Genomic DNA, 25,234 nt, shown 5'->3' with positions numbered 1-25,234 from the left:
TTATGTGAAATATTATCTTAATAATCTCCATTACAAAATTTTACCAAACAATTTACTTATTAGCTTTCATGTTCTTTTGACTCGTTCTGATCTGAACTGGGGCCTGAAAATCCGAAGATGTCAAATAAAACAATAGCCTATTTTTACGATGCCGATGTCGGAAATTTTCACTATGGTAAGTCCCTGTTTTTGTTATGATTAGAGTTGGCTGATTTAAAGGGGTAGCAAACCAGAATATTGATATCGCGAAGTTTGATCCTGGTGGAGACGTGACCCCCCTTCTCGCTCTAGTACACACAGGTTTAGACCACGGCTCGCGAAGTTGCAGCACCTCCACATCCGCGGGATTCGTGGGGCAGGAAACAAAGGATGGCCGACTGGCACGGCAAAAGGAGCTAGGAGGCTATTGTATTTGGGGGTCAAAATTTGTCCCGTACAGAAGAGCGCAGAGCGTGAGAGTAGGAATGTGTCACGTCATGTGGATATGATCCCAATCTTGGCAGAATATCCTCTCAACTCTGTTATGTTATCTATCATGCTTGAATTATCAAATCGGATAGGGGGGGATGCTCAGGCCTCAGGGTGGGGTGTACAAAGAGGGGCAATCGGGATGGCCACTTAAAAATTATTGGGGGGGGGGGGATAAATTACCAGAGCCCTACACTTTTTCATATGTCAGATAGTCTTGTCTATTCCCCATTATGTACCACCATGTAGATTTTCTCTATGTCAGTCCGGGAAACCCGCTCACGAGGCCTGCTCCCCCATACGAGCACTCCTCCGCCTCACGAGGCCCCCGGAGAGCCTCATGACGCTCCCGGGGAGAGAGACTCAAGAAGCTCCCTGTTCACTTTTTATTCATCTCACATCTGACATATAAATTGTCGCAACTTTGCATGGTGATTTTTTGTTACACACACATGTCCACTATCCATGATGAAAAGAAGAAAAAATTCTGTCTCTTTTTTTTTTACAACAACAATCAAGTTTTAATCAACCGATGCACAACGACCCATCGAAACAGGGGCGCCAGCGGGTTCGCTCAGTGCAAGGCTGCCGCACCTAGCGGCCTGGTCCGACTATATATTTTCGGTGCTTTTTTCTGCGGCTCTCACCTCTTCACGCACGAATCAGCCTCGTGAAGCTGAAGTCTTGACATCTTTTTACAAAAATTCGTAACGAGAAAAATGAAATCAGTACTAACCTGATCTTGTGCATATATTCCAATTTACTATTCCATGCTGATAGAGCAGGTGGGTACTCCAGTTTGTTAGCAAACTAATCACTTTGTAGGTATGACGGGTTCACTTTCTTTGTCAATTCCCCCGTCGGCTAACCTTTTTGCGCTTTTCTGGAATCATCCCGCGACGCGACTTCACATTACACCACGCATCCAGCACATACAGAAGCTGTGAGATTTTCAGAGCGAGCTTGCGCACACACGGATACCGGAGGATACTTTATCATCAGGTGCGTGCGCAAGCTCGCTCTGAAATTTGCGCGCTGTCTGTATGTGCTGGATGCGTGATGATGTGACGTCACGTCGTGGGATTCCAGAAAAAGCGCCCAAAGGTTAGCGGACGGCCGAATCGACGAAGAAAGTGAACCCGTCATACCTACAAAGTGATTAGTTTGCTAACAAACTGGAGTACCCACCTACTTAGTCAGCGTGGAATAGTAATTTGGAATAATATATATGCACACGATCAGGTCAGAACTGATTTTATTTTTCTCGTTAAGAATTTTTGTAAAAAGATGTCAGACTTCAGCTTCACGAGGCTGATTCTTGCGTGGAGAGGTGAGAGCCGCAGAAAAAAGCACCGAAAATATATAGTCGGATCAGGCCGCTAAGGTGCGGCAGCCTTGCATTGAGCGAACCCGCTGGCGCCCGTGTTTCGATGGGTTGCTGTGCATCGGTTGATTAAAACTCGATTGTTGTAAAAAAAACAGACAGAATTTTTTCTTCTTTTCATCATGGATAGTGGACATGTGTGTGTAACAAAAAATCACTGTGCAAAGTTGCGACAATTTATATGTCAGATGTGAGATGCATAAAAAGTGAACAGGGAGCTTCTTGAGTCTCTCTCCCCGGAAGTGTCATGAGGCTCTCCGGGGGCCTCGTGAGGCGGAGGAGTGTATGTACGGGGGAGCAGGCCTCGTGAGTGGGTTTCCCGGACTGATGTGACTCGTAATTCAAGTCGTAGACCCTATCCTGCATTCCAAGTAAACATGGTAAAGATGAAATTTATTAACTTTCATGAAAAATGTCTTGAAAAAAAAGTTGGATAGAAACCTAACACTTAGATTGTATACATAGTTGTAAGAGGCACAACACACTTGATTCATAGCCAGTCACAGGGTGGAGAGTGTGTGTTCACCCCAAAAGTACAATGTAGTCAAATCCATTTCTGTAAAAGTTGAAATTTTCGTACATTTTGCACGACATGAAACTAGCACAAAAATAAACACAATTTTTTGTTTGTTAAAGGCTGGTCTACATAGACGCATCTAGTATTATACAACGTCCAAGTAGATCCTTGTAATTTGATTGGAGGATTGTCGGTCACGTGATATTCAATAAGTACTCCATTCAGCGCGCCGTGCAATTTTGGTTCTATTTTTGCGTGCAACTTGGTTCGATTTTTTCGTTCTATTCCACGGTTCGAGAAATTGTACGGTACTGCGTGTACTGTGTGTTGCATATTGAGGATCACATGCAGCTAGCGCAGTGTACGTGTGCGGTACATGCATGCGCGTACGTAGGCCTTCGTAGTGGTAGTGTACGTGTATGAGCGCTAGGCTGTGACCTGTATCTAAACGCACTGATTGCACAAGCCAGAAAGAGAATCGCAGTGGATCCACATGTAAGTATGGCTATGTTTTTCATACATATATAGACTTCTAGGCCTACTTAGACCAAAAAGATCTACTTGGACGTTGTATAAATCAAATAGTGTATGGTCTTTACTCGTGCAATGGAACGAGATTTCGCACTCGGTGAAAGATGAGGCGCTCTATTCAACTCGGCTTCGCCTCGTTGAATAGAGCGCCTCTATCTTTCACCTCGTGCGAAATCTCGTACCATTGCACTCGTGACCATTCACTATTTGTATACTATTTTATATTTTCACAACTTGTACTGAAATTAAAAACATGCCAAATTAAACGTAACAAATGGAATTCGAATAATGTATTTCAAATGGGTTTGAAAATTTTCACCATTGCAACATTACATTCAACCAACCGAAGTCCCTTTTGAGTATTTTTTTTTTCCCTGCGCATTGATAATAAAGTGAACAAGTAACCCGCAAGCTGAACTCATTAAGACTAGAGTGCCGGTACTGAAAATGGCATTAATAGAGCTGCAGCTGATTGGTATAATTTTACTGCTTCCTACCATGGCATATTCTGAACGTTCAATAGTTACAGCTGTAGCTTGCATGATAAATATCTGAAACTGAAATCCAAAACATCTGTAGTCCCTTCAACAAGTATACCCTCAAGATACACAAACTTGCCATATTCACAGAACCTGAATGATGAGAAATGGGGTGGGGGATATGATTTAAATTGAATTAACATGAGAACATAATTATTGTTTCTTTGTTCTACCAGGGCCTGGACATCCCATGAAGCCCCACAGACTGTCCCTCACACACAATCTAGTCCTCAACTATGGACTCTACAAGAAAATGCAGGTAAATATAATTCTGATCATTGCACTCATTTATCTTACATGTATTTCTTTCCTCTTTTTATACCCCCGCCAAACGAAGTTTGAAGGGGGTATATAGGAATCAGCGGACGGTCGGTCGGGCGGTCGGTCGGGCGGTCGGGCGGTCGGGCGGGCGGTCGGGCGGTCGGGCGGTCGGGCGGGCGGTCGGTCGGGCGGTCGGGCGGTCGGTCCGTTGCAAATCTTGCGTCGCGAACTACTTCCTCAGTTTTCAACCGATTCCCATAAAACTTGGCACAGATGTGTGCCTTGGGTTGTAGATGTGCAAGACATATTTTTTGACAGTACCCAAAAGTACGTTGCCATGGTAACGGCATATTATGGGCAAAAATGGGTACAAACTCCTCCCACAGTTTTTGATCAATTTTCATGAAATTAGGTACAGATGTTCATCTGAATATGTTAATGTGCAAGACACATATTTCCGCAGTGGCAAAAAGTGCGTTGCCATGGTAACGGCATGTTCTTGGTAAAATATAGGGCAAAATGCTTCATGGCAAAACTGCTTCATCAGTGTTCTTCCAATTCTCATGGAATTCATATTGAATGTTTGTCTTAGGATATAGGTCAGCATGACACATTTCTTGACAGTGACAAAAAGTATGTTGCCATGGTAACAGCTCACATATTATGAGCCAAAATGATGGAAAATTTTGTGTTGCAAACTACTTCCTCAGTTTTTGCCCAATTTCCATGAAACTTGGTACAGATGTGTGCCTTTGGTTGTAGATGTGCAAGACGCATTTTTCGACAGTACCCGAAAGTACGTTGCCATGGTAAAGGCATATTAATGGCAGAAGATCAAGGGAAGATCTTGCGGATTTAACTACTTCCTCAGTTTTTTGACCAAAGCTTATGAAATGTTGTTTTGACCAAAGCTTATGAAATGTTGTTTGGTGGGGGTATAACCAGTCGCTGTAGCGACATTTCTAGTTTTTTCTTGCTGTAGTTTGAAATCTTAATACAAATGTATTACACAATGTGCAGGGAAATATATGCAATTATGATCAATAATAATGATTGCTTTAATGTCTTTTGAATCATTTATCTAAATGCTATCTGTCTTTGGAAAGTATTGAATTGCATTTGTCATAATATAACAGTTCTCATCTAAAATATCAGCTGTTGCCCATTATGGTCTTTTTTTTTTCATTCATATATTTGTTGTAACTTGTAAGAAATCATCCTTTTGCACACTATTACCAAAATTCTGGAATAATTTGTCATACTACATTGTGAATCATGCCATGCACAGTGATGAAAATTATAACATGTAATGAGAACGAGTGATAGGTTTTGTATTTTATGCTAGATAACTGGAGGCATAAACCAGGTTAATACGTCCTTGCAAGATCAGTACTTAGTATGTTTAGATGGTGAGTTTTGCTTGTAAAAAGTATCTGAAGCTCTTCGTTTTTTCAGCAAAATGTACCATCAGACATAGATTTCTATTTTCTCAGAAAAAATGTATTTTCAAAAGTTATTCCATTGTGTGATGATGAGGGCAGTAGCAGCGTCTGGTTCCATTTTGTCCCGTGGAGACTGTATCATCTAGTTGATACATTGATGAGTGATAAAAGGGTTTTGCTCTGTACTATAGAAGCATTAGAAAATTGCTACTCATGTTTTGTCTCTGTGACTGCATTCTGTTGTCAGGTTTACAGGCCGTACCGAGCAACGGCCCACGACATGTGTCGCTTCCACTCCGACGACTACATTGACTTCCTGCAGCGGGTGACTCCCCAGAACATCCAGAACTTCACCAAGAGCCTCAGCCACTTCAATGTCGGGGACGACTGCCCCGTCTTCCCGGGGCTCTTCGACTTCTGCTCCATGTACACGGGGGCCTCGTTAGAAGCAGCAACAAAGCTAAACAACAATGTGAGTGCTGCCCTTTCTGCAAATCCATGGCAAGCTTTCTTCTTGAGAACCCTATGTTTGTGTGCCGTATGATTCTGTCAAATGTTCCGAGAAAAAAAACAAACAAACAAACAAACATAAATTCACCATATTTGTATTTGCAGCCGCTTCAGTGCCGCATGTTGATGTGATATTGTAGCAATGAACTGTCCTTCATCTTCCATGATCATAGAAGGCAGCTGTAGTCAGAGGTTTATCCCCACTCATTTGAATCTATTCCGTATAGGAATTACATCCCTCAAGCATTTGATTTGGGAACAGGTATGTTTCCTTTCATCCATTACAATCAGCTGCAGCTCTCCACAAAGAGAAAGAATCTCGATGAAGATGTGAATGTGCTAATAAGAGTGCCATTACCCTCTCTTGGATTAGTACCTCTGCCAAGAAGGTGATGTTCGTGTCGGCGTTGGTTTGTTTGTCTATTTGCAAAATAACTCAAAAAGTTGTAAAGGGGATTCGGATGAAACTTACTGGAAATGTTGATAATGACACAAGGAACAGATGATTAAATTTTTATAGTGATCAGGGAATTTAAAAAAAAAAAAGAAGGATTTTTTAATCTGTAGGCAAATAGGGTCAATGAACTTTGGGAGTTAAAGCTGCACATATTTGAGGTTTGCATATGCGCACTAAGGTGGGTGCTCTGCTCAAGGCGCCGCGCAGCAGCAGGAAGCTGATGAGATAAACACAAAAAAGGCTTCTTTTAAATTGGGCGATTATCAGCATGCGTACTCGGTACTCGTGTATGGGTGGAAATGAGCTGCTTGGCGGTGGTCTGGTGCGCTCTCAGAGTGCTTTTCTAGCTTAGGTGATGACAAAGAAACCTCTGAAAAAGCAAAAATCCACACCAAAACTGAAAAAAACGACAGAGGAAGATTACAAGATCAAAACTCATAAGAGTTACAGAAACACTGGATAATTGGATCTTTTCATCAGAGCACCTATTGTCATTCTCTCTCCTCCTTCACAATGAAGATTGGAGATGCCTGGTCGCATCTCGCAAAGGAAGATTGAAAAGAAGATTGTCATCAATGTAACTCGTATCTGCTACATCCTACCTCTCTCTCTCCCCAGCTCTGTGACATTGCAGTAAATTGGGCTGGGGGTCTCCATCACGCCAAGAAGTTCGAGGCATCCGGGTTCTGCTACGTCAACGACATCGTCATTGCAATATTGGAAATTCTGAAGTGAGTGCCCCCTTCTTCCCAAGCATGAGTTGAGCTGTTCAGTTACCCATTCTGACATATCTGGGTGGTGGAGCATGTTGTGTGAATTGCTTTGTAACAAGCTAATTACGAGACTTAACCTTTGAATGAGTGGATTGATTAATGCTACTCATGATGATGCACAGTCGGAAGAGCAGGTTTTCATTTGTGAGGCTTGAAATGTAGCTTTATCAATACATATTGGTCTCATATCAAAACAGGAACAGTGTAAGAAGCTGGAAGCCTCATGTGCATGCAGTGCTTATTTTCTTAAATTAATTAACATTTCAAATATCTGTGATGCAACTTCATGTTTTAGCTTACTATGTGCATGCTTTAGTCTATGCACTGAAAGGGATGAGAGTGAATGCAGAAAAAATTTATTTTTCATTGTTCTCTGCCTTTAGCTGAGTTTGCTGACATAAGCATGTCTCGTGGCAAATCTCATGGACAGAAAAAATGGATGCTTATCATGGCAGGAGGCTGGTGCATGTGTCATATGGGAAACTGTGCCCTCGTGAGCAACAGGGCGTTATGCTGGTGTATTCTAATGCCACTATCCCTTTTATGTCCCTCCCTCCCTGCGTCTGATCTCTGGGGTGTTCCCTGTGGCACAGATACCATCCGAGGGTGCTGTACATTGACATCGACATCCACCACGGGGACGGCGTGCAGGAAGCCTTCTACCTCACAGACAGGGTCATGACGGTATCATTCCACAAATACGGCAACCACTTCTTCCCCGGCACAGGTCAGTTGGAGTGCCACATTAGCCTCGCTTCGAGGCTGTCATGCAGCCTGTGGCAGAACTTGATTTGTTATTGTTGCTGTGTCAGGAGAAGACTGAGAAGAAAAAAAGAAGGAAAAGAAGAAGTATATGGAGGAGAAAAAGAAGAGGTAGAACTAGAAGGAGAAAAAAAATGAAGAAGAAGAGGAAGAAGAAAATCGTACTAGTAGTATACTTTACAAATGAATGTTACTCTACTTTTGATGCTAAATTAATATTGGTGACAGTGATGTAGAGAGAAATGATGATGATGATGATGATGATGATGGTGATGGTGATGATGATGATGATGATGATGATGATGATGACAATGATGAAGATGATGATGATGGTGATGATGGTGATGATGGTGATGATGGTGATGATGATGATGATGATGATGGTGATGGTGATGATGATGATGATGATGATGATGGTGATGGTGATGATGATGGTGATGGTGATGATGGTGATGATGGTGATGATGGTGATGATGATGATGGTGATGGTGATGGTGATGGTGATGATGGTGATGATGGTGATGATGATGATGATGATGATGATGATGGTGATGATGATGATGATGATGGTGATGGTGATGGTGATGGTGATGATGATGATGATTATGATGACATCAATTCTGACAACAATGACGGCAACAGTACAAGTTTCAATACACTCATAATTAATATCCACTGTCATTCTGAATATCACCAACCGCAGAGATGCTAGTGAGGAAATCGGGAATTCGAAGCCGAAGATTCAAATTAAGTGAATGAGAGTCACTTTCATGGATGCTGCATGTTTGTTACATCCTGCAGGTGACATGTACGAGATAGGACTTGAGAACGGCCGCTACTACTCCATCAACGTCCCACTCAAGGATGGGGTAGACGATGTGATGTACTCGGGCCTGTTCAAGCCGGTCATACAGAGCGTCATGGAGTTCTACAGACCAACGTGTATAGTATTACAGGTCAGTCATCCGATGGAATGTTATGTCATGGAGGTTACGAAGATCAAGTGGATTAGATAATTGGACATACAAACATGCCCCTCCCACACACACCTCTTCAGATTTTTCCCCCCCCCCCTTTTTTTTTTGAAGAAATGCCACAAAAAACTCATCACTCCTTGTGTGGAAGTTTTCTCACTTTAGTCTTTTTGCAACCTTTACATTACAACCCATACATTGCTGATTTCTACAATTTTCTGTTCATGTGTTTGTTTGTTTGCTTTTCAAATGTTCCTCCAGTGCGGGGCAGACTCGCTCGGCTGCGACAGGCTGGGCTGCTTCAGTCTCAGCATCAAAGGTCATGGGGAGTGCGTGGAGTATGTCAAGAGGTTCAACGTCCCCCTACTGGTCATGGGCGGGGGCGGCTACACAGTGAGGAATGTGGCGAGGTGTTGGTGAGTTTTCGAACGTCCAGATGCTTGCAAATTGTTTAGCGATATTAAAGAAAAAAAAATGAATTAAAAGAAATCATGTATACAAGTGCTAAAACACTTAATTGGCGCTTATTTTCTATGATGAAGAGTAATTTGAAAAACAGTTGCAATAAAAACAATTTGACACAGGAATTCATTAATTAGAATAAATTGTGTGTATGCATATTCCTGTGTTTATTTGTGTGTGTGTATGTCTGTCTGTCACTCTCTATATATACACATACACACATGATAATGATAGATATAAAGATTATTACATAAGGACACTGGTAACAGCTGTGTTACTAGACTCATTTATAAAAAGTGGTGACTACTATACTATCAAAATTTTGAAGCCAGCAATGACATTCAGCAGCATGACATTTAGCATAATAATGCATGGTATGGAACTCTCTTGAAATTCAAATGAACTGAAGTGTTCCATTTATAGTGATGTATTTCTTCTTGTTGGGTTTTGATGACATCTGTAAAGACTTGAAATCTTTTATCCTATCATGTTGATAATTTTTGCCGCTGAATGATGCTACTGTGCACTTCTACTCTTCGAAACCCTGGTGAAGGGTTGGTAATAATACAAGACATTTATGCAATGTCTTTCAGTTGTCTATGGTTGTTTGCTTTACACTTTACCATTAACCCTTACTAGTACTGTACTGGGCTATTTGGCTCCATGAAAATACTGGGGGGGGGGGGGGCCTGGGAGGCCCCCCCCCCCCCCCCATTGATCTCGGAAACGCAATGTCCGATGAACTTGAAAATTTGAGTGCTGATAGATCTTCGCGTGCTGAATCTGATGGTGTAGTTTATTTTAGTCAATTATGCAATTTTTTGCATAATTAGCTAATTAATTATTCATAATGCGTATTTTATGCATTTGGGGGATATTTTCATAATTTCAGTCTAAACAAGGACAAAATTACATAAAAACTGTAATAATGAAGAATAATGTTTCCCAAATGTGAAATAAATCAGAGAGAGAAAAGAAAACGAGAAAAAAACAACTTTTTTGTTATGTTTTGTATTGTTTTTATTTCTTATGTTTTCTATTGTTTTATATTCCTTATGTATATCATTGTTTCTAAACTTTGCCCAATTTATTTCAGAACAATATAGAAGCATGAACCAAGTGGAAAGCCAATTCCTGAGCAAAATTTATAAAGTAATGCAAGCCATGGTCTATTGACAGTATGTAAGTGTACACAAATATATGCAGCGATTAGCCATTTTAATGACATGCGCATACTAATTGGCCCATAACACCCGCTAGGTAGGTCCGATATGGACAAATGTGGTATCAAAATGTGCGCAAGACTTCAGGGGAAAAAGTCATGAAGCAAGAAACCAAAATTCCCAGCGGTCGCGATGCAATCGCCAAAAGTATGGAGGGGGGGGGGCCTCCCAGGCCTCCCCCCCCCCCCCCCAGGCAGTTAGGGTTGTGTCTTCATGCAGTTTCAAGATAAGTTCAGGCTTAGATCATGGCTTTTGTTACCCTGTAAATCCTAACTCTGTCTCACCTTCCATTCTCCTTCTACCTTGTCCAGGACATATGAAACTTCATTACTACTAGATGAAGAAGTTAGCAATGAACTTCCATACAACGGTGAGTCTTATGCATGTGAGGGGGCACCAGAGGGGGAAAAAAATTAGGTCTTTATTGATGACCAGTTTGTCTAAAGAGTGTGCTGATGTGACCATTTTTATACATAGCATCTTTGAATTACCTGTACTCTGCCTCACATTAACCTGATCTTCAGAAATCGTTGAAAACTGGTATCAATCCCACAATATTTATTTTCATTTGTTTGTGTTCAACTTGATATCCTTGTTTCTTGACCTGTTTCATAGTGATTTGTATTGCACTTGATAAAAATGTATTTATTAAACTGATAAAAGCTTGTGTGTATGGTTAACATGTACAGTGAGTACTTGACTAACAATATCATCAAACAACACCAAAGCTAGTATCTGTGACTTTGGGAATATATTAATGATGATTTTTGGGGCTTATAATTCTTGTTTCTGGATTGATAAGAATGCATGTCTTTTCCACAGAAATATGTTGCCTACTGATTTCGCTGCCGAATTTTAAATTCTCTTTGATGCCCAGATTACTTTGAGTACTTTGCCCCAGACTTTACGTTACATCCGGACACGACAACGAGGATTGAGAACCTAAACACGAAAGCAGTAAGTCTGATCACCTCACCTCTTTCATCCAGAAATGATTGCATTCTGTGTACATCTTGTTGTCATTGTCTCAGCACACAAGAATTTCGGGGGGTTTGGATGCATGGCTCGCAATCTCTTGCAAAGTGCCCAAACTCTTGCTGCAAGAATGCAGTAGCATGTTTATAGTGGCTTTCATCAGTGATCATAATAGCAATTTCATATCAAATGTGTAGCCAGTAAGCATCAACGTATGGCTCTCAAACAATTAGATTGCTGAAGTTTTTCAACTTGTTTAGTAATGACAGTTGACAAACTCTTTGTATTATCCTACCCATCTGCGCCCACAGTACATCGACCAGGTGAGGCAAGCTGTGCAGGACAACCTGAAGTGCATCGCCCACGCGCCCAGCGTCCAGATGCAGGACGTGCCACCAGATATCCTCAGCATGGAGAACACAGAGGAGCCGGACCCAGACGTCAGGAACAGCACCAAGGAGCAGGATGAGAGGTACGTTAATGTGCCCCACCTACTCCTTCTCTCTCTCTCACTGGGAGGGCATCCCTCTCTCATTAATACCAGTTTATTCAAGTGGAAAATGATAGTTGTAATGATGAAGGTGATTGTGATGATGATGATGATGATGATGATGACGATGATGATGATGATGATGATGTTGATGATGATGATGATGATGATGAGGATGATAGTGTTATTACTGAAAGCAGCAACAATTATCGATACTATCATTAGGAGCACTATTGTTGTAGACGTAGCCTTCATTATCATAGTTACTATCTTTGTTATAGTTATCATTAGTTGTAGTAGTAATATTACCAGAAGTATGATTGTTTTTAGTGTCATCATTATCATCATCATCAGTAGTAATGTTATTATCATTGAGATGTTATTGCTGTCTAATTGTTGTCACTACCATTATTTTGTTTTTAAAAGGAAAGATATATACATGTACATGAGCAAATGCCATTGATAACAGTGAATGAATCAACTGAATATGTTGTTAGCCTGCTTGGAAAAGGAAAAGCAAGATATTATTGATTTACTATGGCCAAAAGGCTCCCCTACTACCCCATCCCCCCGCAAATTAAGCCAAGAATGTTTTTGTGTAAGGGTGCAACGGTTGTCCTACATTTCCTTTCCAGGATCGAGCCAGCAAATGAGTTCTACGACGGGGAGAAGGACCAGGACAAAGAGGATGGTGTGCTGGACGTATAACGACTGCTGTGAGCCGCATCTCTCTGGACACTCTCTCTCTCGGTCACTTCTTTAGGACGGATGCAGTAGCATCTGACTCAAACATTGACTGTCGTATAAGGCCTGGCAACTGTCTCTCGTTTGCCAGGGATGCGGTGCAAACTCACTGCAAAAGTTTTTTGCGCACCCATCTGCGAGACGTGCGCTGCTCCCCAAGGGTAACATCATCGCGTGGTGAGCGTGTGAGATCTAGTGTATTTAATGGATGGCCACATTGTGTTCATTTTGTTTTGTTTTGTTTTGTTTAGATTTGTGTTTTGTTTTTTTGGTTTAAATTTGTGTTTTGTCTTAATGCTGCAGTTCACAAAAGTAGTTCAGAATGATTTGCTTTGTCAAGACATCAACTTCTGGACAGACTAATACCAGACTCCTTCCTCCACAAAGGTTGCAGACAACGGATAGTGTATTAACTTGTTTAAACTCTGCTGTAAGCTTGGCTGATGTTGAAACAGTAGCATGCCATTATGTATATGAATCTAATGTTTGTATGTATCAGTAATGTTTCCATGACAACCTGAGAGCATGCCAGAGGCTTGCCCAACATACCACCAGCACCGTCTTCGAAAATATTTTGCAGCCGATGTAGAACTACAATTTTACGCAACATATGAACGATTGGTCGGCGACTAGGATTGTTCAAACGAAAGTTGTGTTAAATGTCATGGACCTCTCTGTGGCATGACATGCAGATAATCCCCTCATACAATACTTTCATGTGAAATACAACATTCATTATTTTTTTCAAAAGATACAGAAACTGCCCATTTGTTAGCATTCCAAAGGCCAGGTTGTGCATATACTAAAAATGCCTGGATGTTCTTCTTTTTGAATGCTTAGCAATGGCTGTTTCATCCTACCATATGTACTCAAGGCAGTTTAAACCTGTTGAGGATGAACTGATTTTGCTGTTAGCAGGCTTTTCCCATAGACACCTGCCCGAGTATATGCGGGAACTAGTCCTCAATGCATTACTGTAAAACATGTTATATTCGCGGCACGAAATTTTCGCGAATTGGAGCCAACCGCCTTTTTCGTGGCAAGAAATTTTCGCGAATTGCCTCTTGCGTTCAATGCATATAGTGTAGATAAGAAATTTCGCGTGCATTTTAATTTCGCGAATCTTGGCGCTCGCGAAATTCGCGAAATTAAAATGCACGCGAACATTTCTTGTTTTACAGTAATACTGGCAATTTCAGTTTGTATGCATTTGTTGTTGCTATGTCAGGCAAGGCCAGGTGGAACTTGCTTCAGGTTGTTAAGAGCAACCTTTGTCATGAGGAAAGTAAGCACAAAATGTTTAATAGTAAACCAGTCTATAAAGAAACAGTCCCAGCTGTGATGAATAAGTATAGTGCCTAGCGGAACCTGCTATAATACCTGCTTGACTCAATCCGCTATACATGCATAGTCATTTAAAAGAAATTGGAGTCTTTAAATAATATGGCAATTATCATGATGAACATCACAACAAATTTTGATCATTGATGCTAAAAAAACAATAATTCGAATTTCCTTGCGAATAGATGGTCCAGTGATGGGGGAAAAAAGAAAAGGAAAAGGTCTCGTAACGTATGAAGAAAGACAGTTCGCATATTCAAGACTGGTCTCAAGTTTAGTCAGACTGATATATCTATGGAGAAGGAAGGTTAGAACACACAACAAATCATATTCGGATTGTGACAATATACGCAGATTCAGTATTTACATCCACATTGCAGTAATGGCATGCTGCCAGAAATGTGTGATTGGAAGTAAAATCATGAATAATCACACAAAGCCTGTTTCTAGAGTGGTATTTTGATGTGCTTGGTGGGCTGATGAATGCATGTATTTGTGGATGCAAGTTTTTGTCTTTGTTAAGTGATCTCACCTTCATTTGAAAGCATGTTCAGACGAAAAGAATTTGAGCTTGAAGTACGTATTTGGACACCCTCATTCAAATATACCGTATGTGTGTATTTCCCTTCCCCTGGACTGAAAACCTGAATATAATGTGCACTAAATGCTACTCAGAAATGAATATGCATGACAACATGCTAGTATGACGAACATTTGAGTATAAGATTTATTTCTGTCAGTACGGAATTGTTACTGTAATCTGACCTTAGTATATCTGTTGGAGTGAGGTCTTTCTCAATCCTCTTGTACTGGGAACTCATGATTGTTTAGAGTTCATATCTCCCCGGAAGTATAAGGGAGCTGTGCGGCAATAGCTTAGAACGATAACATGTAGTTACAATTCCATTCACACCTTTGTCTAGAGATGCATCCCCTTCCAAGATCTTTGTTACACAAGTGTATGAACTCTTTAAACCTTGTGTCATGTTTACTATAAAACTGCTGCAACACTAACAGGTGGCAATCATGTTGCAGCTCTGGAATGCAGTGATTAATGGTATGAACTACTGTAAAAGTGGATATTTTCGCACGACTAATTTTTCGCGCTCGGCCCAGTTTCACATGTTTTTAATTCCGCGGAATCAAGACAGTAAGTATGGGAACATATATGGCTATTTTCGCGCTAGTTTCTGGTTGCACAATATGAGCAAAAATTTCAGCACCGCAAAAATGTCCACTTTTACAGTAGCCCTATTACCATGGCAAATGAGGCAAAAATGGAGATTGCTACCTTCTTTAATGTCAGAATTGGCGTTCCTATAGTGTTAAAGATATCACTGAATGTCTATTCAGTATTTTTATGACTACAGTCAACCTCGCGTAAGTCGACATAATCGGGACTGAGCAAAACACGTCGACTTACGCGAATGTCGACTTACGCGTAAGTCGACATTTTGTCGACTTATAAATGAAAACTAATTTCCCCTGTACAGAGTATAGATTTGGATCACGATGGGGATCGCTACCCAAATCTTATTAATTTTGCCGCCAAAACATGCCTACTAACATCAGCAACAATAATGTTTTAGTTCATGCATAAATCTCGCGCGGGTTAGTAACGACAACGCACAATTTCCAAATCTCTAGAGAGATTTTGAGAGAGCGGGATCGGAAACCTAGGCCCGTTTCTAGACACTACTTTTTAAACTTGATTTGAAATATGAAATGCAAATTCCCCAAAATTGCATTAAACTTTGCGATTTAAATTCAAGTGCGTTGCTGCGAAGATATGCGTGTGATTTCGCATGATTCTGTCGAGATAATTTTTCAGTGCCGACTGAGTTGAAATATGTGTGATTTTCCTTCCCTAAGTCGCCATATTTGTTCTGTTTAAAATTGGTATTGCCATACTCTGAAAATGAATTGTTCTCGCGCTCCGATTCGTAACATTACCGCTCTGTACGGCGCAGGCCCGTCTGAAATAAAAAGAAGAAGAAAAGTTTGTTTGAAAACGACATCTTTCGGACTACTACATGTATAACCTTCGTAAAAACAAACTTCTTTCCATTGTCGGACTAATTTAACTTTGGACTGAGATTTAAACCTTCGGCATAGCGAACTTAAACAATAATTCGTTGTCATTTTTTCATTGACATTTTGTGAAGCAGCATGTGTTTCGGCAGACGTGTGAATGTTGCGATGTCTTTCCCCTGCAAGTGCAGACTAAGTTCGGTCACGGCGAAAGTTCCTTTACGAAATAAAAAATAATGCGAGCCTTTCCAACCATAACTCACTTCCGTAAATTTTTATGCGTTTAAACGCAGTTTCTAGTTTCGGACAAAACCCGCAAGTCTTTTCTGCAACGCTTTTGCTTTTTGAATACAGCGTTGCTTGTGATTTGACGGACTTGCATTTGATTTTTAGAGTTGCGTTTAAACACAATTGAGTTTAAATTTCATACAATTTTCTAGTTTCGTATGATTATCAAACGCAAGTCTTTTCAGCGTTCCGTGTGATTTGATGGACTTGCATTTGATTTTCAGAATTGCGTTTAATTTTTAATTTTGCTTACGAAATAAAAAATAGTGCAAATCTTTTAAATAACACACTTCCGGAGATGATTAGAGATGCGTTTAAACGCAGTTTCTTATAGTTTCATACAAAAACCGCAAGTCTTTTCTGCGACGCTCTTGCGTTTAAATACAGGGTTATGTGTGATTTGATGGACTTGCATTTGATTTTTAGAGTTGCGTTTAAACGCAATTGAGTTTTAAAAAGTTCCCTACAATTTTCTAGTTTCGTATGATTATCAAACGCAAGTCTTTTCAGCGTTCCGTGTGATTTGATGGACTTGCATTTGATTTTCAGAGTTGCGTTTGATTTCTTATTTTGCTTACAAAATGAGAAATAATGCAAGTCTTTTAAACAACACACGGATGTTTAGAGTTGCGTTTAAATGCAGTTTCTTATAGTTCCGTTCAAAAATCGCAAGTCTTCTCTGCACCGCTCTCGCGTTTAAATACAGCGTTACGTGTGATTTGATGGACTTGCATTTGATTTTTAGAGTTGCGTTTAAACGCGATTGAGTTCAAAAAAAGTTCCCTACAATTTTCTAGTTTCGTATGATTATCAAACGCACGTCTTTCAGCTTTCCGTGTGATTTGATGGACTTGCATTGGATTTTCAGAGTTGCGTTTAATTTCTAATTTTGCTTACGAAATAAAACAAGTAATGCAAGTCTTTTCAACAATAACGCACTTCCGTAGATATATAGAGATGTTTTTAAACACAGTTTCTAGTTTTGTACAAAACCGCAAGTCTTCTCTGCAACGCTCTTGCGATTAAATACATCGTTGTGTGTGATTTGATGAACTTGCATTTGATTTCTAGAGTTGCGTCTAAACGCAATTGAGTTTCAGGTTCGTACAATTATTTTCTAGTTTCATATGATTATCAGACGCAAGTCTTTTCAGCAACGCACTTGCGTTTAAATGCAAAAGTTGCGTGTGATTTGATACACCTGCATTTGATTTTTTTTTAGTTGCATTATTACTAGTTGCATTGTAATAAATTTTCTAGGAAGGGCCCAGGTTTTAATACCGCTTCGGAATAATTAACGTCAGAATATTCGGATTTACAAAAACATTTCATGTTCGGATAATGAATACCTACTGGGACATAGTTAAGTGTACAAAATTTTTGCGTTTTGAGAAAAACGAGAGGGAGAAAAGGGGTAAAGTGAACTGCCTTGGGTACTACATGTAATACTCCAGGTGTAAATGTGTATGCCCTTTCTATTCTGGCATACAAGACAATGGACGCATGGTGCGAACGCTACCGCGAAGTACACTCGCGAATTACCGAGTAGAAATGCAGCGAATCGGAGCGGGAAAACAATTCTTTTTCAGAGAATGGCGATAAGATTTTGAGCGAAAAATTATGTCGACTTAGACGAGGGAATTAACACGTATTTCAGCTCAGTTGGCACTGAAAAATCAGGTCGACTTACGCGAGTTGTCGACTTAGAAATGTCGACTAAGACGAGGAAATTTTCAAGGAATAACAAAGGCAAAAATCGGGACTTTTTTATTGTGTCGACTTAAGCGAGTTGTCGACTTATGCGATGTCGACTTAGGCGAGGTCTACTGTATTTGCAAGAATGACAGGTATTATGCTATGATGACAGTAATGGCAATCACAAAATACTTACAGCTGTAGATTCGTGGTTGCTGTTTTTTGTAAGTAAGTACTTGTGCTTATTGTGTTGTGGGGGAACAAGAAACATGAACAGTACTACAGGTTCAGAGTAGTTTTTGTGTTCAGTTTTTTTCAGTTGGTCTAACACTTGTAGTCTTTATGATTGCTGATTCTTGTGTAATGATAGACATATGATTTAATTCAGCCTATTTAGGCATCAGGCATACTGAGTGTGTACAACTGTAGGTCTGAGAGAACAATTTTATTAATTTTTTTTTAATAATATGACTCCCTTCATTATACTCTTGGTTGCTGGCATGTTCGTGCTGACCTACATCTGCAGAAGGAAGCAAGTAACAGTTATTCTTATCTAAGATATTTTAATTGGCTCTGGATGAGACATAGCATGTTTTATTTGGATGCAAATTTTCAAATAGAAACCCTCATCCTAAGAAATAATCTTAGTGGAGAGTTCACGTGCTGACATCATTATAAATGACGGGAATGTTTTTCCCGTATGTTAGAAATAGCAATTTGTCACTTGCTCATGTTGTGGCCAGAGTAGAGCAGTGTGAAGGTAGTCATGTTGTAAGGCACAAAACCCAAGGACATTAATAGTTAGTTGATAAACATGTGCAAGGAACAATGTGCATGTTTACAGCTGACTGTACTTCAGCCTTGATTATCCGACTCTAAGCTTCCCGTTCATTCTAACTCCAATTCCCTCACTTCTTTTCTTGATTACTTCCAGTATTAAAGGCCAGCGAGAGATTCATCCTGTATTCCCTGTTCGATTTGTCTGACTTCTTTAAAGAGTTTGTGCTTCTCAGATTTCCTTGGAGACATAATTAGAAGCAAAAAGTACAGTTGGTATATATTTGAGAGTGAGTGCTTCTCAGATTTCCTCAGAGACATCAGAAGCAAAAAATACAGTTGGTATTTTTATAGCTCTTAATCTGCAACAGACAATGTATTGTATTGTAGAGGAACACCTATTTTATATGACCGATGTGTGCGTAGTGACAAATTGTAGATTACCAAAGAATTTCTCCTGTTTTTCTTTTTTTTTTTTCTTGTGCACCATGTTTCCAAAAAAAATGTATCTGCTCTGCAATATATGTTTGGTTCATTTCTCTTGAACTGTTTGGTGCCTGGTGCAGTGCAATATTTATCAATAAAATTAAATCTGAAATTGTGAAAGTTACCTGATGGTAGACCCACTTCAACATAGATATTGCTCCAAAGTTCTCAAGAAATTGCTTGCTAACTTGTCCAATAGCTGTGCCATAATGTATTTTTGACCTGATTTGGACAAAGTGGCATTCAGCCGTTTCTTAAATATCTAGAATGGTCATGCTTCTCAAACCTACGTGTAATCATATGAGATAGTATTTACCAGTAATGTGTATATTGTATGTAAGTTGCCTGATGCTTATTAATGTCCAGACCTAATTGTGGTTAGATATTACGTTGTATGTATGGCTGTGTCAAACAAAGAACATGGAATGTGGACAAACTTTGGTAATGTAATGGTGGCAATCCCTTTCCCTCGCTTTCTGCACTTTTCGTCCGTACAAATTGCATTTTGTATACTACGAGATGTGGAACAAACTTATGAATAATGTTTAGTGCCTCGTTTTTGAGCAGGAAATAGACCTTTTCTGTCAATAATTGCAAAAATCAAATTTAGAGATCCATGGCGTTCTGTGTAAAAGAGGTTTGATAATGACTGTGCACTTGTCCCTACTTAAAGTATTGTGATTGTCATTCATGTCTCATGTGTCAGCCATTCACTGCCAGTTTTGACATGAAACTGAACCTCTGAGAGGTATTTAAATGTTGGGTTGGATATTAATGAGAGAACATCTCCAACGAGACAAGTACATATACAGTCAGCCTTGCCCAAGTCACATCTATTTGGACTGAAGAAATAGTTTCGACTTAGAGAAAATTTGACTTACGAGGTATTAAAATCAATAGAACTGAAAAGAGAAGAGGTCGTAAAAGGACCTTCGACTTAGGCGATTATTCGACTTAGCGAGGTCGACTTATGCAAGGTTGACTGTATGTGTAGTGTTTGACCATGGAACATTTATTGAATACAATCATTATGGCATTTTTGTGATGTCGAAGATCTAGTGAGCTAGACGTGATCAGCTCATGTGCATTGATTAAACCGCTGAGGTACAAGTACATGCAGCTCTTTCTAGTGAAATACAGGGTTGCAATTTCTGCTTAAAGTAGCACGTGTACAGTGTCTATGTAAAAAATGTGTAATTCCACTGTTCCTGCGGTAATTGTTCATTGCAGTTATCGATGAATGAATGCTGCAGATCTGTGCCATTGTGTAAAATGGTTTTCAGCGACACAGGAGGAATTCCTATGAAGTGGTAATGAGTTTCCAAGTGTGTGTTGTATGATAGGGCTCTCTGAATGTTAATCAAAGACACATATAAATTTAGGAGATTAAGTAATAATTCAATATTCAGTGGTATAGCCCAAGGAATTCCCATCCTCTTTTTCTGCAGCAATACCCTCTGATGTGGTTAGCGACTATTTGCGAGCAAGGAACTCTGCTTTTCTTATATGGTCAAAGTGACCTCAAAGATGCACAAGCCAATGAGGAGTTACTTACTCACAGCGTATATGATAATGTGAAACAAGCATAATAACTCTGACATCCCCACAAGTTGTGGGTACCTTATCTCACATGTTGTCTTTGCCAGTTTTTTTTTTTTTGCAGTTTACATACATACATACATACATACATACATACATACATACAAGTGTACGTCATCGTTCATTCTTTCACACTCTCATACATAGTTTGCACATCCACGCGATTGACATTTTGCAGAATATCAACCATTCCACTAGAAATTTGGTCTGAGCTTCTGCGAGTTAAAGCGTGGCATTGAAGGTGGTAACATTGTGTACAACCACTGACGAGCAAGACTTATATGTTGTATCAACGATATGCTACAACAGTAAATTCATCTTCTCTAATTGTTAGTAAACAAGGGCATTTTTTTTAAATTCATATATGTGCTTCTTCTCGCTTGTTGCGAAAATAAGGCAGGTAATAACATCTAGATGTGACAAACACAATGTCAACTGTCATCAGAAGACTGACTTTTTTTAGATTGTGTAATCTTGGGCTGCTTATCTGTACTATGTGCCAGTTGAGGAGTGATTTTGTGTATTTATTGATCATTTGTGACAGTGAATTTTGTTTCCGTTCTTGTTCTGTTTAATTTTTTTTCACCATGCACTGGAATTCCTCTTGCATTTGCGCGAGTTCGGCTTAATCAACATTTCTTGGAATGAATCTGTACATACTGGCAGAGCCCACATTGTGTAAATTGTATGTTTTTTCATACCTTCCATGTACATACTGATAGCATAGAATTTCTGAATATTTTTGTGTGCTTGTACAGCGAGTGGTTTGGTACTGTAAGTGCGACTACGACACACATTGATGTCGTGGTGATGATATGCATCATACAAACTTGTGTAAAATGTGTGTCAGAAAGAAAAAAAAAAAGGCAATACCATTGTTCATGTAATAAAAGGATAGTGCACACAGATAACTTCAGCATGGTGAATTGTTTTTATTTCAGTGTGAAACAACATGATAGTCATTCTTGCCATTAATAGATACCCCAGCCATGTGTAGAACACTACTCATCCATTCATTCTTGGTTATTTAATAGTAAAAGTACAAAATGGAAGTGAAAATGGAAGTGCACAAGAAAATGTTGTTATCAAATTCAGGTTGGAATTGCAATAAAACACATATTGAAACCGCTGACTACAAATATGTACAGTCAACCTCGCCCAAGTTGAATCCAACAGGAACACAGAACTCCTTCAACTTGCATGAATTTCAACTTACACGATAGAATCGACACATGTTTAGATCCATCTGGGGTAGAATTTTTCTTCAACTTTTCCAATTTTTCAACCCGTGCGAGGTTGATTCAGGCAAGGTTGACTGTCATTACAATGTATTACAAATCCATTATGCATCTCTACGAAAGCACATGGTATGACTTGACCCAGGGATTTGACAGTGGTTTTATACATATTATTGTATGTAAATTTATTTCAATAAGGCATTCAGTACATGATACTCTTATTAGTTCATTGACAGGTGTACTCTAAAAATGGAAACTTTCAAGCAATTTGTGCTACAAAGCCAATGAAATTGCTGTTGGCTTTCTTTTTTTGGGGGGGGGGGGGGGCTTGCTTATTTTTGTGAACTTTTCTCTAGTTTTAAATGCAAGTATTTTTTGTACAATTGCTGAATCTTTAAAAAAAAAAAGTTCATGTTATTATTTGTTTTTTGCGATGACTAATCGGAGTACAAAATTCAATAACAGTTTCACGCAGCAAGCTATCCCACATTACAGGAACACTATGTATCATTACAGGGATATTATGTATCACATGTGCTCTCCTAACATAGGCACTGAACATGTGTATCTATTGTCCATATTGCACAGAACTATCATAGACGCCAATACACATACATGTAGATGACTAGATTTCTGCCATTTGAACTATGGCCATGGACAACCTGGTCACAACAATAATGCACATATTGATTGTTTGTTTGTTTTTAATCACATGTGACATCTTAGATCTAGGCAGATCCTGCATGTATGGATGCTGCAAACCATAACCTAGTATGCATGAAACGAATGGAAAATTCATTATTGGTAGTCACAACCTTACAAATCATTTGATGCCTCGAGGGAAATTCTAGACCACATTCACCAGTTACAAGTGAGTCCTAGAAGAAAGAGTTAATATGATAAGTATACAAGTGAAAATTTGATCAACATTGGATCGAAAGTAAGGTCGTTCAAAGATTCACTAATTTTTGTACAATTTTTGAACAGTTGATATGAATATGTAAATTAGTCAGTTGATGATGTCATCACCTCACAATTTTCCATTGAGTATGTACAGAAAAAAAAAGGGCAAAAATTCAAGGCAAAAATTCAGTTTTTCCTGTCTAAAAGTATAAAACATAATGTAATTCCCAAATGAAAATCTTCAAAATAATGAACAGGCAAGTATACCAGGATTTGAGACTGGGGCATAATTATGTTTGATTAAAAACTGGAAATTTCGTTATTTTATTTACATACTCAAATGACAAATTGTAAAGAGATGACATCAGTTCACTATCTGTATATCGTCGCTGGGGCGATAAGACCTCGTATCTACAAAATGTCAAATGTTCAGGAGAGCCAAAAAACATGGCGGCCAAAGCACTGTGGCGAATGGGATAGCCTTTCCTTTGACATGCTTTGGTGGCTTCATTTTTGGAGTAAGACAATTGGGATTTGGACAGGACATCACATAACCCATTATTTGACCATTAATTCAAAAAACTCATTTTCACCAAATTGCAGATACAAGGTCTTATCACCCCAGCGATGATATTCATATTGACTGGTCAACATCTGTTTCATGCAAAACTTCACAATCTCAGAACTTCACATTAATTTCCATCTGATTTTGATCAAACTTTCACAGTTGTGCTTGTAAGATTTTATTCTTTCCTCTTATACAAACTCTTATTTGTCCCGGATTTCCCCGTCAAAAGAGTGCAAAACTCACTGATCACATCACCTGCCTGATTTGCCTCAAAATACAGGGCCCAGTTCATGATAATTCACAAACACCATATTCTATCCAGTTTATTTAATTGTTGAGACATCAAATCGTATCTTTCTTCTTGGCAAGTCTGTGAAGCAATAACAGCCTATACAAATGGAGGTAAAACACTTCAGACAGTCTATATTGAAAGACATATTGTAATCATTCATGGCTTCTTCCAAAAATATTTACCCCACTACATGGATATCGATATCAGTTAACAGACATTTTGTTGACCTCTCCCTTTCACACTCCAACTTTAAAGCTTGAATCATTATGTATTTGCTGTCAACCTTGACTGCAGGAGAATTTCAGCTATAGCTTACAAAAAATGTAACTTTTTTGACAGGCAAGAACTGGGCGGACAAAATCTTGCTCACTTTAAATGCACACTTTGGGCAAAAAGTTCAAGTTGGCTATCAGAAAAAAAAGTCACAGAAAAACTTCTATCAAACAGACAAAGATAATTTAAGTTTGGGAGAAAAAAAAAAGGGGTGAGGGAAAGCTATGACTGATTGAATATCATGCAACCATCTATGACAGCCCCTCATGGGTACCAAAAATCACCTGTTTCAGTCACTGTGACGGTGATATACCTTGTGTAAGACTACTTGTTTGCTTAGATTCAAACCCCCCCCCCAAAAAAAAAAAAAAGAAGCCAAATACAGCATTTTCTTAAAACTTCATAACAGATACTAGTTCTCTTTTTCTCACATAATTTGTAGGAGCATCCTGTTTTTTATGTCTCTTGTAGCAGAATTCTAGAAAAGTTGCTCCACTTGAGAAAATGTGGAATGGGTTACATCCCCATCTCCATGGCACACATCCAGTCACATAATTGTGACAGCTCTTTCACAGGTCCCACGGCATGTCTTCATGAATGACCCATTAGCATCTAAATAGTGGCATTTTTCTCAACATTTGCCTGAATCCACTCAAAATTCTAATGATCCACTGATTTGTTTAAGTGTTGTCATTATTACAAAAACTGTTCTCCCTTCAGGTTCATTCTCCACAAATGCCTTTTAAGAGAGCAAAAACTCTTTGTCAGATGTAACTCTGCAGAGCAATAGTCCACATGGCCTGGCAAGCAGAAACTTGGCTGTCAAATTGCACTAGATATGCTTTCACGACTGTGCCACAAACAGACAAATCGGTGCGTGCATAAAGATGAATTGAAGCAAGATTGAGATATTGCAACTGATTGGCAAATTGTCCTACATTGACATAAATAAGCACCAATTATTCAGTGTTTAGCAGTAACCACGATAAAAAAAAATAATGGGCATACATATTCCAGCTGCATTCAAACCAACGATCTCCTGATCGCCGGACAGGCATCGTATCCATTGGACCGCCAAGCTTTCACCCAACAGCCAGTGCTAGTTTCACAGCATGCAGTGGGTACTGCGAATCTAGTCAAATTAAGGAAAGATTAAGATAGATTGAGACAAGGTATTTCCAAACCCGTTGCCGCAAAAACTTGACGACAAATGCAGGACATCAGTGTAACG

At 39.4% G+C, this 25,234-nt stretch overlaps 1 protein-coding gene across 1 annotated transcript; it reads left to right on the top strand.

The window, feature by feature from the left end:
* The first annotated feature begins 73 nt into the window (after window positions 1-73).
* On the top strand, window positions 74-12,489 carry LOC139713950 (histone deacetylase 3-like). The gene is made up of 11 exons (XM_071625670.1): window positions 74-175; window positions 3,616-3,698; window positions 5,390-5,614; window positions 6,728-6,840; window positions 7,476-7,609; window positions 8,446-8,600; window positions 8,880-9,034; window positions 10,615-10,673; window positions 11,181-11,260; window positions 11,590-11,750; window positions 12,404-12,489. Exons 1-11 carry the CDS (start codon window positions 118-120, stop codon window positions 12,474-12,476), a joined length of 1,296 nt encoding a protein of 431 aa, XP_071481771.1. The 5' UTR covers window positions 74-117; the 3' UTR covers window positions 12,477-12,489.
* The last annotated feature ends 12,745 nt before the right edge of the window (window positions 12,490-25,234 follow it).

Source organism: Diadema antillarum, unplaced genomic scaffold, assembly GCF_040938485.1.
Source record: "Diadema antillarum isolate AM-2024a unplaced genomic scaffold, OU_Dant_1.0 seq00002107_RagTag, whole genome shotgun sequence".
NCBI classification, from domain to species: domain Eukaryota; kingdom Metazoa; phylum Echinodermata; class Echinoidea; order Diadematoida; family Diadematidae; genus Diadema; species Diadema antillarum.
The sequence above is the reverse complement of the archived record's forward strand: the minus strand, read 5'-3'. Positions and strand labels throughout refer to the sequence as shown.

Coding starts and splice junctions, on each gene's coding strand:
- LOC139713950 (XM_071625670.1), top strand. CDS start 118: ATGTCAAATAAAACAATAGCCTATTTTTACGATGCCGATGTCGGAAAT. Junction 176..3,615: donor TGTCGGAAATTTTCACTATG/GTAAGTCCCTGT, acceptor TTGTTCTACCAG/GGCCTGGACATCCCATGAAG. Junction 3,699..5,389: donor GACTCTACAAGAAAATGCAG/GTAAATATAATT, acceptor TTCTGTTGTCAG/GTTTACAGGCCGTACCGAGC.